General features: G+C 37.9%; 1 protein-coding gene across 8 annotated transcripts in view; it reads left to right on the plus strand.

Moving 5' to 3' along the window:
• SIPA1L1 (signal induced proliferation associated 1 like 1) overlaps window positions 1-15,611 on the plus strand; it is a 369,406-nt gene that overhangs the window by 271,487 nt on the left and 82,308 nt on the right. For all 8 annotated transcript variants that reach the window (XM_043472442.1, XM_043472434.1, XM_043472441.1 and 5 more), the window contains 2 exons: window positions 2,249-2,423; window positions 12,419-12,522. In XM_043472442.1, the coding sequence (XP_043328377.1) occupies window positions 2,249-2,423; window positions 12,419-12,522 (279 nt within the window). The remainder of the gene's footprint in view (window positions 1-2,248; window positions 2,424-12,418; window positions 12,523-15,611) is intronic.

The following is a 15,611-nucleotide window of genomic DNA, read 5'->3' on the forward strand; positions in this document are numbered from 1 at the left end:
CAGGGAAAGAGTAAGGAGCTGGCTGTGTTAAGGACTTCTTTTGTAACAGACATAGAGCCTACTGCTACTTTTTTATTTGTTGAGACCTAATAGGATACTCGGCTTAATCTGAAAGCCAAGATGAAGGCTCCACTTGTCTGAGTTCCCCTCTATTAGTCACATTCAGACCTTTGAAGGAGTGCAACTGCCAGTGGCATGGGGAAGGTTTTACTCTTACCTTCTTTTTTTTTTAACTGCATGTGGCATACAAAAAAGTGAACTAAATCCTCAAAGTGTTTCTGTTAATAATTAAAATGAAACAGTGATAATGCAAGGTTGTATGCTGTTTTTAAAAAATTCCAACATCTGTAGACACAGCTTCTTGGAAGTCTCAGATTTGGAGTTTTGCCTGCACTCGCTGGAGCAGGCAGAGGGGAGTCAGTTCTGCACAATTACAGAACTCCTAAGCAGCTTTCATGTCCCCGGGTCATGTAAAAGCTGCTGAACCTTCCTGGTCGACCAGTTAGTGAGGAGGGGCTAAAGCAAGCAGGAGTTCCCTGATAACATTTTCTAGTTAACCACCATTCTGAGCCATTTGACTTAGAAAGTTGAAAAGAATTGTTTAGGTTCACAGTCCTTTGTGTAGAACAATAGGAGCAGATACCTTTCAGAATTCAGAAAGGTCCAGATTTAGAAGGGTAATAAAATACATGCACTTAAAGAGTTCCAGTGGAATCTGGGGCAGCACCCCACCATCAAACATGTTAATATCTCCAAAGGTATGAATATTCACAGAAAGGAACAGCATTCACTGTCAGCTTGTAGGAAGTTTTGCTGCCAAATATGTTTGCTTAAGTTTGGTTTTTACCTTTCAACTATGGAGTTGCAAATAAGGAGCTGTGGACATATGTTGGGAGTGACAGAAACACAGCAAGACAAGCCTGATTGAATCCTGGTTATATTGAATAGAGCCAGATCACAGGGTTGACAGTGTATGATCTTATGTGCCTCTTACTGTTCCCTTTTCTGAATTTCTCTTTGCTTATTGGTCATATGGGGTAATATTTGCAGGCTTTTGTGAGGAAAGCTATTGTAATTTAATCACTAAACAGTGATTGGCAGATAGTGGCTATTCAGTAAATGTTAGCTGTTAAAATTTTGCCTCTTCCCCCTTTCCTTTTATGAGATAAAAATTTATTGATAACAGTTGTTGCAGTGCTAGTCTGTAAATAGACTTCACGAATATGGATTGCCCTGATTTCACTGGAGAATTAAATGTCTAAATTTTAATATTCAAATTCATTTCTTAAATGACTAATACAACTTTAAAATTTGTTTATAGGATGACTAAACTTTTCAATGATGAATAAATGTTTTGATTAATGTCGTATTTAAATTTCTTGAATGCTTTGTTTTAATTGTGATTTGCCATTATGAGGCCCCTTTTAAAGTTTCTGTCTAGAGACTCATCTTTTAGAAAAATAATTTGAAAAGTACAGTGTTGATGATGCTTATGCTGTCACAAACGTATAACCAAGGTTTATAACTTAGTATATTGGAAAAATGGCCTTGGGACATAAGTCTTTTCCAACTTTACCTCCCAAAATTTTAAAAGAACTTTAATGGGCTTTTCGTGCAAAACAGTTTAAAGTATATTTTGTAAAAGAAATAAACCCACAGACATAGAAAATAAACTTGGTTGTTTATTTACCAAAGTTTGTTTGGTAAACTTATGGTTACCAAAGAGGGAAGCAGAGGAGGGATAAATGTAGAAGTTTGGGATTAACATATACACAGTACTATATAAAATAGATAACCAATGAGGAGCTATTGTATAGCACAGTGAACTCAATGATTTGTAATAACCTATAGAGGAAAGGAACCTAAAAGAATGTGTGTGTGTGTGTGTGTGTGTGTGTGTGTGTGTGTGTGTGTGTGTGTGTGTGTGTGTGTGTGTGTGTGTGTGTGTGTGTGTGTGTGTGTGTGTGTGTGTATGATTGAATCACTTTGCTATACACATGAAACTAACACAGTGTTGTAAAACAACTTAAGGTTTTTTTTCAAAGGCATCTTTTGTAAAGTAGACCTTTGCTTTTAAAGTCATAAGGCCTCCTCTTTTTTAAAAGGGGAAGAACAAAAGCAGAAGGATTTCAAGAGAAGAAAGAGGTTAGCTACTTGATGGGCATAAGCCCTACAGGACTTACTAGCATTTAAGTGGGCAGAGTGGATCTGCCTGTATTTATATGCGTTGTATCACCTGCCTTCACAGCTGAACTATCAGCAGAAAGTAGGCATCATGTACTGCAAAGCTGGACAGAGCACGGAAGAAGAGATGTACAACAATGAATCAGCCGGCCCAGCCTTTGAGGAATTCCTCCAGCTGTTGGGAGAACGCGTTCGGCTCAAAGGATTTGAGAAGTATCGTGCGCAGCTTGACACCAAAAGTAAGAAATACTTATACCCTCCTACCAGGCTTATTGTCCTCCTGCTGTGTTGATGTTCGCCTGCTAAGTCACCCATAAAACAACACGGCCACTAACTGTAGAATATTGCTGGTGATGGGGGAGAGGAAGCCAGTGGGGGAGGATGTGGCTTTAACACAATTGAAGACCATAATCAAAGCATTTAGGATTGGAGTGTAAGAAAAAGTAGTGTTATCAGAAGCGTGGAAGGTAGGAAGCAATGGTTGGAGATCGTGCAGAATTCCTCCTGGGTAGTGTTGCCTAAGCGTCAATGTATTTAGCTAAATGTTAGAGTGACTAAGAACTCTTGCAATTTAACAACCATCTGATCATAAGCCCCAGAAGTCTTGACTTTCATTAACTCATTTCATAATCCTTCTCCATATCTATGTAGTCAGCTATTGTAGGGTTTTCTTAATCACTTTTATATTTTACTGTCTTGAGATATTTTTATTTTCTGTTGTTATTGTTCATAGTCTAACTTAATCTCCAAGCAAACAGGCTTCTTAGCTTTGGTATTATTTTGGCTCATAAAATGTGTTGATTAAAATCACACTAGTGCAGCAGTCTGTTTATCTACAGCTCATGAACATAGAGGTTTGTCCATTCCCATTTCCCGGGTGGTTAATAAAAGAGTTAGGTTCTCAAGTATCTAGAGTATGTTGACTTCTGCTGTGTATCTGTGTGGAAGCAAATTTTAAATTTTATCTCAGTATCCATCCACAGACACCTGTGACCTGTTTTTCTTTGAGAGGGTCTTTGGATTAGCACATCTGTATTGCAGTCTATAGTAATCACTCTCATTTTCTGTACAGGAAATTAAATAAGGAGTCGAGTCATGAAAACAGAAAAGCATTCATAAACTCCACTGCAGGGAAGAATTTCCTGTTGCCATGGTTTTGCTGTTGCCAACTTGGAAACGACATGCAAGAGAGCCTATGAAAAACCATAAATAGCCTAGACTCTTAAATATTATTTTAACGTTCCATACTGTGCTTGCAACTGCAGAAAATATTAAATCTCAATATGCCCATAAACTCTTTTTATCAAGATATTCTGACATTTACTCTGTCATTCATTCACACTGTCCCAGTTTGTTGTGTTATGTAAATTATAATCACCACAAAGAACTATTAAAAGGGTCTGGGAGGAAAATGTAATAAGAGCCTTGATTCTATCAATGAATGGTCAGATTGGGAGTTGGTAAGATTATTTATCATTTCCTGGTCCTTCACTAGCTCCTGGATTTTGCTCAAACTCATGTCCATTGAGTCCATTTATTATTTATATTTACACGTTCCTAGCCATCTCTTGATGAAAGGACAATATGAGAATATGAGGACAATATGAGAAATGTAGATGGCAGGGCCATTCCTAAGCAGTGTGGCATCAGGTAAGGCAGTGGAATAAGCAAAATAAGCACTTTGCACATTTTGCCCCAGTATCCCAATAACTGCAAAGACCTTGATTGGTAAACTGCCTCTAGTGGCACGTTTTACGGTTATGTAATACATTAGTCAAGGACAGGTTCCTTTTCACTGAGCTACTCTCCTTTATGGCTCCTTGTAACCTTCTGAGGCATAGCTCCTGGAAAGGAGGGTTCACAGGTTCCTTTTCTGTCCTTTCAGAGGGTCATTTCCTAAAGTCATTGAAAAGTAGGGAAGTGTTTCCACTCTAAAGCTTGAAGAAGACAGTATGCGTATTTATCTCTCTTACTCCCAGCTGAGAAGGACTATTAGCATCATCACTTAAAGGGGTATTAAACAATAATAGACCAAAAGACATAGAGATCAACCAGCCCCTGCACCCCCAGCAGCCTTCTACTGGCCATGACACACCCAGAGATGAGACTTGTTTGGTGTGCTGTGAGATGATCTCACCACATCTTACCTAATCTTAAATTGTGTTAAACTCTTTCAATATAATGCTTAAAAAAGAGAAAATGCTTTCCAGAACATGTGTTCCTAAAGAATCTCTCCCTCTCTGTGTGACAGTGTAATTGTCACTTGGATCTGTGGATTTGTAGTCTTAATCAAATTCAAACATTATTTGCCAAGCTCATTTTATTTTTCTGCACGTCATCTTCTGAATCTCCAATTATACACATATTAAGTCACTTACTAGTTGTGATTTAATTTTTAACATCTCTTCCTCCCCTGCCCCCCTTGCTTATGTTTGGGAAATTCCTATTAATGTTTTCAAGTTCACTGTGTTTTCTTTTCTCCCACTGTTTCTTAGTCTGCTGTTAGTCAATCTAGTGAAATTTTTATTTCAGATATTGAGATTTTCAAGTCCAAAAGTTGCATTTGGGCTTTCTCTCTCTCTCTCTTTTTTTTTTTCTTCTTTTCTCCGTTACCCCCCCCCCCCCTTTTTTTGGAGTAATCTTATATTTCCCATATTCTTCTCATTAGGTTCATGTCCTTTAAAGCCTTGGTTGTATTTATAATAGCTGTTTCAAACTGTTTGCATGCTAGTTCCATCATCTCTGTCATTTGGGGTCTCCTTTTAACAGATTTTCTCATGCTTTTGAGTTACATTTTATTTCTTCGTATGTCTGGTTATTTTTGATTGAATACTGGACATTGTGAATGTTTCACCATTGAGGATCTGGATTTTGTCCTCTTCTTTAAAGATGTTGTTTTATTTTGGTAGGCAATTAAGTTAGTTACAGAAGAGTTTGATCTCTATGAATCTGTTCTTACATGTTTTTAAAGCATAGAGTAGTTTCTGTTGTTGTTGTTCAGTCACTAAGTTGTATCTGACTCTTGGCAACACACCAGGCTTCTTGATCCATCACTATCTCTTGGAGTTTGCTGAAACTCATGTTCATTGAGTAAGATACGTCATCCAACCATCTCATCCTCTGCCACCCCCTTCTCCTTTGGTCTTCATCTTCTCATCATCAGGGTCTTTTCCAGTCAGTCAGCTCTTCACATCAGGCTGTTTAGTTCCTCTTCACTTTCTGCCATTAGAGTGGTATTATGTGCATATCTGAGATTGTTGATATTTCTCCCAGCAGTCTTGACTCCCGCTCGTGAGTAGTCTATACTCTGGCTAATTTACTGCTCTTACTAAGGCATGACTTTTCTTGCACCTGAATACCAGCATATTCAGTGAAGTATCTCTACTATGACTGGTCAGAACTTCAATGTCTTCCAGCCCTGTGTGAACTGTGGCTGACAGTTCTCTGGCAGTTATTTTCCCAACAGTTTTTCTTTTCTTTCTTTTTTTGTAATTGAGGTATAATTGACATACAACATTATATTTGTTTCGTGTGTACAACATAATGACTCAGTGTTTTTGTATATTCCAAAATGGTCATCATAATAAGTCTAGTTAACATGTATCATCATTCCTAGTTGTTTTTTTTTTTTTTTCTTGTGATGAGAACTTTTAAGATCTACACTCTTAGCAACTTTCAGCTATTCTGTATAGTGGTGTTAACTGTAGTCACCATGATGTACATTACCCTGATATTTTTTCTTTTCCTGGCTTTTGGAACCCCACTCTACGCTTGTGCAGCATAATATTCAGCCCAAGACTCAAGGGAACCCCTGTGCAGATTTCTGAGCCTCTTTCACTGTGTAGTTTCCTCCTGTTCAGTATTGTGCCCAGCAAATATCAGCAACACCTCAGCCTTCCAGACCTCCAGCATGTTTTGGCTTCTTTCTTCAAACCTCTCCTCTGTGTGATTGTTTTGAAAGTACTTTCCAGTAGAAAGCTGGGTAGGATCATAGGCTCGTCTCCTTTGATACTTCATCCTGCAAGATCACTATCCAGTGTTGCCTATTGTAAGATGTCTTGAGGGAAAAAAAGTTGTTTCAGATATTTCATTTTTCTATTTATTTACAATAGGAGAGCAGGTCCTATACCAAGTACTGTTATGGCCAGAAGCAAAGGTCCTGGATGCTTTCTATATGTCATTGCATTTAACCTCCACAAACTCTGCTTGATGCCAATCATCCCCATTTTACAGACTAGGCTTCTTTAGATTAACTAGTGTCCCCAAGGTTAGGCAGCTAGTAAGCATTAAGGAGGGAGAACATATCCTAGTGCTATGGTTAATGATGTTTTCAGAGAAAGCATAAATGTAGAATTAAGTACAGTGACGCCCAGAGCTGCGCTTTGTGGCTGTGCCATCCCCTCTCTTGAGCCCTTGGGTTAAAATTACTCAAGCAGTCTCATGAAATAGCTCCACTTGTCACGTATTCAGATTTTAGTGCTTTGGTAAAAGAAAGAGAGGCTCAGGAAAGGAAGGTTTGGTGAAACTGTTGAACCATTTCTTCTTATTCCCAGTTTTCTGTACAAAGTCCCAATTTCCCATTTCATAAATAAGGACTTCCAGCGAACAAGCTACAGTTGTGTCAGGGGTTGGAACAGTTCTGCAATGAAAAATCTTTCCAGGGTGAATTTTTTTCTCCGTTTTTGTTTCCTTATTTGGATAGCATAACCTCTAGATAATTGCCATCCCCTCCTACTACAGTAAATACAAAAATAAGCTTACCACCAAGCAGTTTGTTATTTGAAAGCCGGGAGACCACCCTCATTTTAAGTTCTGTGTGTGGATTATTATTTGGGAAATTATTTCCTAAATAAGGCGCATTTGTCAAGTCAGCATGCAGGAGACTTAGAAACTCTGGAAAAGCATTCCTTCAGAGCTCTGCCTTCATTCATTTGCCACAGTTTTAGTGAATGCATGTTGCTTCCCTCATTTTTCATCAGTGTTATAATCATCACTGAGATTCAGGGTCTTAGAATAGATGTAAGACTTTTCATAAAGAAAATAAATCCTTTATTTGGGATATTTAACCTTTGATAAAGAAAAGAATAAAACTAGCATTATTTAAATGCTTTGCACATTTAAAGGACCATTTGGAGTTGTAGAGACTGATGAATGAAGAAAACTTTTTTCACCTCCTTAACTTTGAACTGTGTTAGAGTATCAGATTTTTCTCTTGAGTGTGACTGAGATGAAGTTGGCCAAGAAATTGAAATATGTAAAAGGCCCTGTTTAAGGCAGCTATACTTTTAATCTCAACTACACAAAATTGTAAATTCCAATCAGCGTGTTTCTTAAGCATCTTTTATAGGCTAGTACTTTCAATAGACATTGTTTCACTCAGTCCTCACAACAATGAGAATATTGAGGGGCAGAGAAGTAAAGTGACTTGTCTGTGGTTATTTAGCAAATGATGCTGGAGGCGTTGGAATTCAGATTGTCTTACTTCCAAGTTGGAATCCAGGTAATTGCAGATATTTTGCAAAGTGCTCTGTGTGTAGAAAATAGACTGATTCCTAAGTACCCACCCCGCATCATTGCTTATCCTTTTCTCACAGGATGTAGTGGTTTTAAGAAGCCTTCAGTTCCAGGCATGTACACATGCACGCATGCATATTCCTTGATCTGACACCCAGTGTGAGTTCTCCTACAGACCCTTCTTGATCCCATCCTCAGTGAAGTAAGCCACTTCCTGATGATGGTTAAAGATACACTGAAAAAAATGCAAGTAAATATGGTAGATGCCAGAGCAGATGGGATTCTTGCTTTCCCCGGATACTTCGTTAGTGAGTAGATGAAATAGTACTGAAGGGCAGATGCATGTCTCATCTAAAATGCATGCCAGTGTTCCAGGTGCCAATACTTGTTCCCAGCTGTGCTCCTTCCAAGCACTGACCTCTGCATCCCAAACCCAGAGGCAAGCTTATGTACTAGGGAGAGCTGGAGTCTTTAAATGGATGGTCCTTAGCAGCCAGCTGATGATTATTCTATTGGTATTTCAAACTGTGGATGATAAGCAGTCCCGCTACCTGTCTGGGATTTCATCTTGTGCATTTTATGTGTCCTACAGTGGTGAGGACCTTCATAAACTGAGCTTAAACTGTCTTCATTCTGTTGACTTTCTTAGTCTGCTTGCGTTTAGCTCATGAGATTGATTTTCTCCTTGTAGTCATAAAGATTTAAAACTAGGAACTTGCACAAAATCAAAATTGCTTAGGCTTGTTTTCCTTTATCCAGCTTCTCTCAACTCAGACTTATCTGTTAGTGACCAGGAAGTGGTTATATAAAAGTCGAATTACTTTTTCCTGATTCAGATTCGTATACATCCACCTTTATCATTCAAGTTTTATCCCCCTTAAAGCAAAAGACTTTCACCAAGAGAAGTCAAGAATGAATATGACATTGACCATATCTGAAACTGCTTCTACAAACTTATTAACCTATATATACCATCTTTAAATAGAAGTGCCTATTGTAGGATATTATCACTTATCTACACCTTTTCAAAGCAGCTGAAAAGAATATTCTTATCATTCCTCAGTTACTCAGTGCCTTCTTATCGTCTAGTTTGAATATTAGAAATTTTACTTTCTATGACTTAGTGTAGAGGGCCGACCTTATTAGTGGATATACACCACTCACTGGTAGTATAATTTGGAGGTAAATCACGTGATTATCAAGATGACCTATAAGATGCCTGAATTTATTTTTTAACTTTTAAAGCTCCATACAAATATGAAGGAGCGTTATCTTCTTTTTATCCCTCTTCTTTAAGCATATTTTCCCTTTAGAAATTACTCAGTACATATTCTTTTCAACCAGAGGAAAAAAGATTTTTGTCACAATGATCATCTTCTGTGATTTTCTTTCCTTTTCATTCTGTTTAATTCCGATGCCTTATTCTTCAGAGAATATAACAAACCTTCATTTTCCATTTTCTCTAATAAAGTTTAGCAATGCTATTGTGTACATAGTAATTTCAAGATTCTGGAATTCCTTTCTTCTCAGAAAAGAAAATTTCATTGTTTTGACCCTAGTTTCATCGCTAAAAGTTTTGAAATGGCTTCCAAACTGTTTAAAATTATCAGCAAGGCTGGGATTTTCAAAGGTCCCCAGAAGAAGACTGGTCATATAGCATCTGTTGTATAAAATGAAGCAAGTGTAGGAAAGAGAGAAAGGACAATAAATATAAAACAGATTATCTTCAGGGTCGTCTTCACTTTTCTTTCATGACAGTAATGCCTTTAGAATTAGACATATAAAACAAAATGTAATAAAAAAAACCTTGTTTTTTAGTTCATTAATTTTGCTTAAAATTGACTTGAGACACACATCAGTACTCATCAGGTTGACACATTGACTTGAAAGTTGTAAAATGTGCCTATCAGTTCTGGAGCTATTTATACCAAGAGTCTTTAACAATGGATACCTTCTTCATACTCAAGACCTGTCTTAAGTTGGTCAGTGATTTATTGTAATAAATTTGTAGTTTTTTTTGTGGTAGTGGTCATTAACATTTAGAAGATATTTTTCTCGGGGAGTTATGTTTTGGTGTGTATTTTTGCAGTTTTTCAAAAGTAGTCCTTGCTTTATTCTACATTTATCTTGATTTTAAAACCGTTGGCATTTTATGCCCTCTTCAAAATTAAGATCCTCTAAGAAGCTCAAGGTTGAAACTAAGGGCCCTAGAATATCTTAGCAAATCTCTGCAAACTGCTGTTATGGTCTATTCTTGGAACAGTGCCTAAGGGCGGTGCAGCTACTGCATTAGAGTCCCCTAAGGGTATTTATTAAAATAGATCATTCTGCCCAGCCCCACACCTACAGAGCAGTATTTCTGGGCATGGGGGATGGGAAGCTGCCTTTTAAGCAGCTCCCCAGGTGACTCCGGGCACACTCCAGTTTGAGAACTGCTGCTTTATGCCACATGCCAGAGGCTTTGACTTGCTGCATCATTCTCTGAAATGCTCCTCAACAGCGTGGTTGATGAAGGATTGAGTTTACCCAGAATGAATGCACTTCCATTCATTTTGCTGCCTGTAAGTCCAGGTCCTTTAAGGCTAAAGAGACTTCCCTTCAACTGGACAGTTAATAATTCTCTTTGGTTTCCAAGTGTTTACGGACACATTGATTTGTCAACAGTCAAGGTGGTCAAAGTTTTTTTTTTTTTTTTTCATAAGGAAAGTGAGAGCAGACACATGTCGTCTTAAACTGTTCAGTTCAGTCGCTCAGTCGTGTCCCGACTCTTTGCGACCCCATGAACCGCAGCACGCCAGGCCTCCCTGTCCATCACCAACTCCCGGAGTCCACCCAAACCCATGTCCATCAAGTCAGTGATGCCATCCAACCATCTCATCCTCTCTTGTCCCCTTCTCCTCCTGCCCTCAATCTTTCCCAGCATCAGGGTCTTTTCCAGTGAGTCAGTTCTTCACATCAGGTGGCCAAAGTATTGGAGTTTCAGCTTCAGCATCAGTCCTTCCAATGAACACCCAGGACTGATCTCCTTTAGGACGGACTGGTTGGATCCAAGAGACTCTCAAGAGTCTTCTCCAACACCACAGTTCAAAAGCATCAGTTCTTCTGTGCTCAGCTTTCTTTATAGTCCAACTCTCACATCCATACATGACCACTGAAAAAACCATAGCCTTGACTAGACGGACCTTTGTTGGCAGAGTAATGTCTCTGCTTTTTAATATGCTGTCTAGGTTAGTCATAACTTTCCTTCCAAGGAGTAAGCGTCTTTTAATTTCATGGCTGCAATCACCATCTGCAGTGATTTTGGAGCCCAGAAAAATAAAGTCAGCCACTGTTTCCACTGTTTCCCCATCTATTTGCCATGAAGTGATAGGACTGGATGCCATGATCTTAGTTTTCTGAATGTTGAGCTTTAAGCCAACTTTTTCACTCTCCTCTTTCACTTTCATCAAGAGGCTCTTTAGCTCTTCTTCACTTTCTGCCATAGGGGTGGTGTCATCTGCATAGCTGAGGTTATTGATATTTCTCCTTGCAATCTTGATTATTCCAGCTTGTGCTTCCTCCAGCCCAGCATTTCTCATGATGTACTCTGCATATAAGCTAAATAAGCAGGGTGACAATATACAGCCTTGAGGTACTCCTTTTCCTATTTGGAACCAGTCTGTTGTTCCATGTCCAGTTCTAACTTGCTTCCTGACCTGCATACAGGTTTCTCAAGAGGCAGGTCAGGTGGTCTGGTATGCCCATCTCTTTCAGAATTTTCCACTTGAACTGTTAGACATCGCTATAATACCTTTGTTACTCAGTGTTACAATCTTGTTAAGTTTCCATCTATTTGTTAAGAGGAAAATAATGGTTCTCTTGCTCGAGTGAAAAGTATTGGACTTGAACTTGAAGTTTGTGGGCAGAATTCAGGGGTCTGTGAACTTGGGTGGGAAATAATTTTACATTTACTTTCACTGATCTCTAGTTGAAATTTAGCATTACCTTCAATTATGAATCTAGGCAGCAAATCACAGCAGTACAGGCTCCACCTGTGATTTTACCAACCGAAAGTATAGGTATTTTCATATCATGTTGTTGTTGGAGGTATCTCAAGATACTGCTTATGCACTTCACTAGGTCAAAATTATAGTAGTTATTAAACCTACTGCTAAAACTTGTTGCAGAAATGTTATGCTATTACGTCATTTTAAAATTATTTTGATAGCAGTATTTTTTAATCCATTGATTTCTGTTGAAATTTATATATTTTGTCTTTGTTGTTGTTGTTTAGTTGCTAAGTTGTGTCCAACTCTTTTGTGACCCTATGGACAGTAACCCACCAGGCTCCTCTGTCCATGGGATTTTGCAGGCAAGAATACTGGGATGTGTTGCCATTTCCTTCTCCAGAGAATCTTCCCCACCCAGGCATCGAACCCATGTCTGCCACATTGGCAGACAGATTCTTTACCATTGAGCCCACCTGGGAAGCCCATATTTTATTATACCTGTGCATTTACAAATATTTTTCTAAGAAGGAATCCATAGGCCTCACTAGACTGCCAAAGGGGGATCAGGTATAAACGGTGGGTAAAAACCCCTATACCAGATCTTATCTAGGATCTTTTCATCCTAAACCATTTCCTGCCCCCCTCCCCCTTGAGATGTCTCTCTTAAATGAGCTATTTTTCCTATTCTTACAATTGTCTCTCTCTCTCTCTCTTTTTTTTTTTTACTGTAGCTGACTCCACTGGAACCCATTCTCTGTACACAACATACAAAGACTATGAGATCATGTTCCATGTTTCTACCATGCTGCCATACACACCGAACAACAAGCAACAGGTAAGAGATCCCCGTGTTTTCTGTGTGTTTTTTTCACCCTTGTTTCATTTCCCCCAGAAGCCTAAGTGGCAAGTTTGTAAAATCTTAAACCAGAATTTAATGTTGCACCTGTCACAGCAGCAGGAAGCTTTGTACTTTGTGTGGAAGTAATAGCAAATGAGCTGAAAACAAATGAAGAGACACAAATTCTAGGTTAACAGCCAGCTGGATGGCTTTGTGAATTAATCATTTGCTTTTCACCCAGGAGGATTGAGGTTTTCCTGAAATCTGAAAAGAACAAGTTGAAGTCATGGTGATTAGATGACTCTGCGGGGTTACAGAGAGCACATATGAGTGGGTGAAGTTTCATCTCAAGAGGCCAGTGTACAAAGCAGGAAAGTTCTGATGTTTCATTTCAGATTTCAAAAGAGGTTTCCTCTACTTACTTGGAGAAAATTCAAAATAAATGTCAAATCTGGGATCTCAGAGAAATTTTTTTTTAACATATCCTTCAGAAAACGGCATGAGTAACAATTGCATTTGTGTACCTCATATACAGATTTCTTTTAAAAAGATCTGAAAGCACAATGCCTATTACTAAAATGTAGTCAGTGAGATGATAAAATGTGAAAACTAAGAAATGGCAGATGGTTACAGAGCAAGATGGAAACTGGCAGTATTGTTTTAAAGAGTATGTGGTGGTAGTTGGTTTTAAAAGTGTTTTAAAACAAATGATACCAAACTGAAACTTAAAAGACCCAGAGAACTAACAGACTCTACTTTCAATAGCTCTTATAAACACAGCAGTCTTAAATCACTCCTGACCTTAAAACAGACATAGATTTTGTTATTGTCAATTGTTGTTCTGACAGAACGCAGGCCAGCTGCAGAATGAATCACATCCTCTTTCACAGAATTTAACAAAACAGGGATCAAATCTAACACGTCGTCACTTCAGTTTGATTACATCACACATGTCAGTAACAAAATTTTACCTCTCTTGATTCCCAAAGTAATCAAGAGTAGGAAACAAAGCAGTGAGTCAGCTATAAATCTGAAATAAACCCATTTTAAGATAAATTCCCTGATCTGGAGTTTGTTGACTGTTTTATGCACATTCCAAATTCTAGATTTCTTAGAGGAAAATACCATGCTAAGAAAAATATACTGAACTCATTCTGACCAGACAGTAGAGAGATTTTAAAAACATTAGCAAATAATCTTCAAAGGGAAGATGAAGCCTTATTCTACCTGATTACTCAATGGAGAAGGGCTTCCTAAGTGGCTCAGTGGTAAAGAATCCACCTGCCAATGCAGGAGATGCAAGTTCCATCCCTGGGTCAGGATGGTCCCCTGGAAAAGGAACTAGCACTCCAGTATTCTTGTCTGGAAAATCTTATCGGCAGAGGAGACTGGAGGACTACAGTCCATGGGGTCGCAGAGTTGGACACGACTTAGGGACTAACCAACACTCAGCAGAGAAAAATAACGTGGGGGAGTGGGGGTAAAACATTCAGTAACAAGATTCAGTTGTTTATATCCAGCTAAATAAGTTAAGTGCTGAGCTGAGTTAGTTGACATCTAAGTGGACAGCTATCTAAATTATTTAATTTGGGGTCCAATCAAAGCAAAAGTATTATGATCCTAAATCAGAATGAAAGAAATAATTGCTATTCTGCATATTAATAAATTTTCATTCTCTAGTTAAAGAATTTATTGTAATCTACATAGATTACATTATGATTAGAAAAACCAGAAAGAATGTCTTAAAATCTTTTTGCAGGTATTGATTTATAAACACTGTCTTTTTTTCATTATATATATTGCAAGATGGATAGATGGATTTATTTCTGTGTGGGTCCTTTAGTAAGTAAGATTACATATCAAGCCATATTTTGAAGGAAGGATGACAATGTGTCAGAAAGTAATGACATCCATGCAGGAATGACATATACATAGACAGATTGTATTTGAGTTAGATGTGTTCAAGATCCTGAATAGATTAATAATCTTTGGTAACAGGTATATTTTATTTAGCAATCAATAGGGAGTAGCCTTTATTTATGTCACATCTGATAATATAGCATGTTTAGAAATGAAATAGACAGCCTCATTAGAAGATATTTTGGGATGCTTTAAAATTCCTAAGGTTAAAAGTACATTTCACGAACTTCCTAACTCCCAATTCTCAACCCTAATCTAATGCTGTTGTTTCTCCAGCATTGGCCAGCAGCCAGTACTTGATCATTGATTTTACTGGTATGTAATCTGTGTAAGTTAAAGTCACTGGAGAAATTTTTCTTTAAGGTTTATAAATATAAGTTTGTCTCTAATGAATAGTTTATGTAAAGGCCGTGTTTAGTTGTTCTCCTTCTGGTAGGAGGCTCCATGTAATAAATACGAGTAATACAAATTTTGTTCAGTTTTTCTTCACATGATTGAGCTAAACTGCTTAAGGACCCCTCCCAGAGAGGCACTGACCTGGGATGATTCATTCGGAGGATCTGAAATTGAAAGCCACCTTCCCTAAACACCTTTTAGTGTGAAACAGAAGGTGGTCTTAAACAGCTTTCACTGTAATTAAAGCAGTTATTTAAACTTGAAATTTAACCTGCTATAAAACTGTTAGAACATTCTAGAATATTATTAATTTCTGTGTCCCCAGCTTGTGCCACAAAAAGTATTATCAGAAAATACCTTAGCCCCATTTCTTTAAATGAAGCTAATTGAATCAGAACATAAATTATGTTGTAATTACTTCAGCAATTCTCATCTTTTAAAAAAATCTTCCCCGTGGCAAGTTTCTTTCTTAAACGAAAATGGAACAAAACTGTTGTTATGGAAACTGAGGATTTGGAGATGCTGGGACTTGGCGTAATATGCTAGAGATTGGTTAGATCTGTTTGAATGGACTATGTATTTTATGCAAATTTCTGAATATTCATTTCCATAGTCTTCCTTAGAGGAAATGATAAGACACGCTAAAATAATGACAATAACTGTGTAGATTTCCTCCCCTAATATGTACTGATTAATAATGAATGTTTTAAATACAGTTACATAAGGGAATCAAAGAGGAAAAAGCAGAGCGTCGTCATTTATGTTGTTTG

This window comes from Cervus canadensis, chromosome 6 (assembly GCF_019320065.1).
Source record: "Cervus canadensis isolate Bull #8, Minnesota chromosome 6, ASM1932006v1, whole genome shotgun sequence".
NCBI classification, from domain to species: domain Eukaryota; kingdom Metazoa; phylum Chordata; class Mammalia; order Artiodactyla; family Cervidae; genus Cervus; species Cervus canadensis.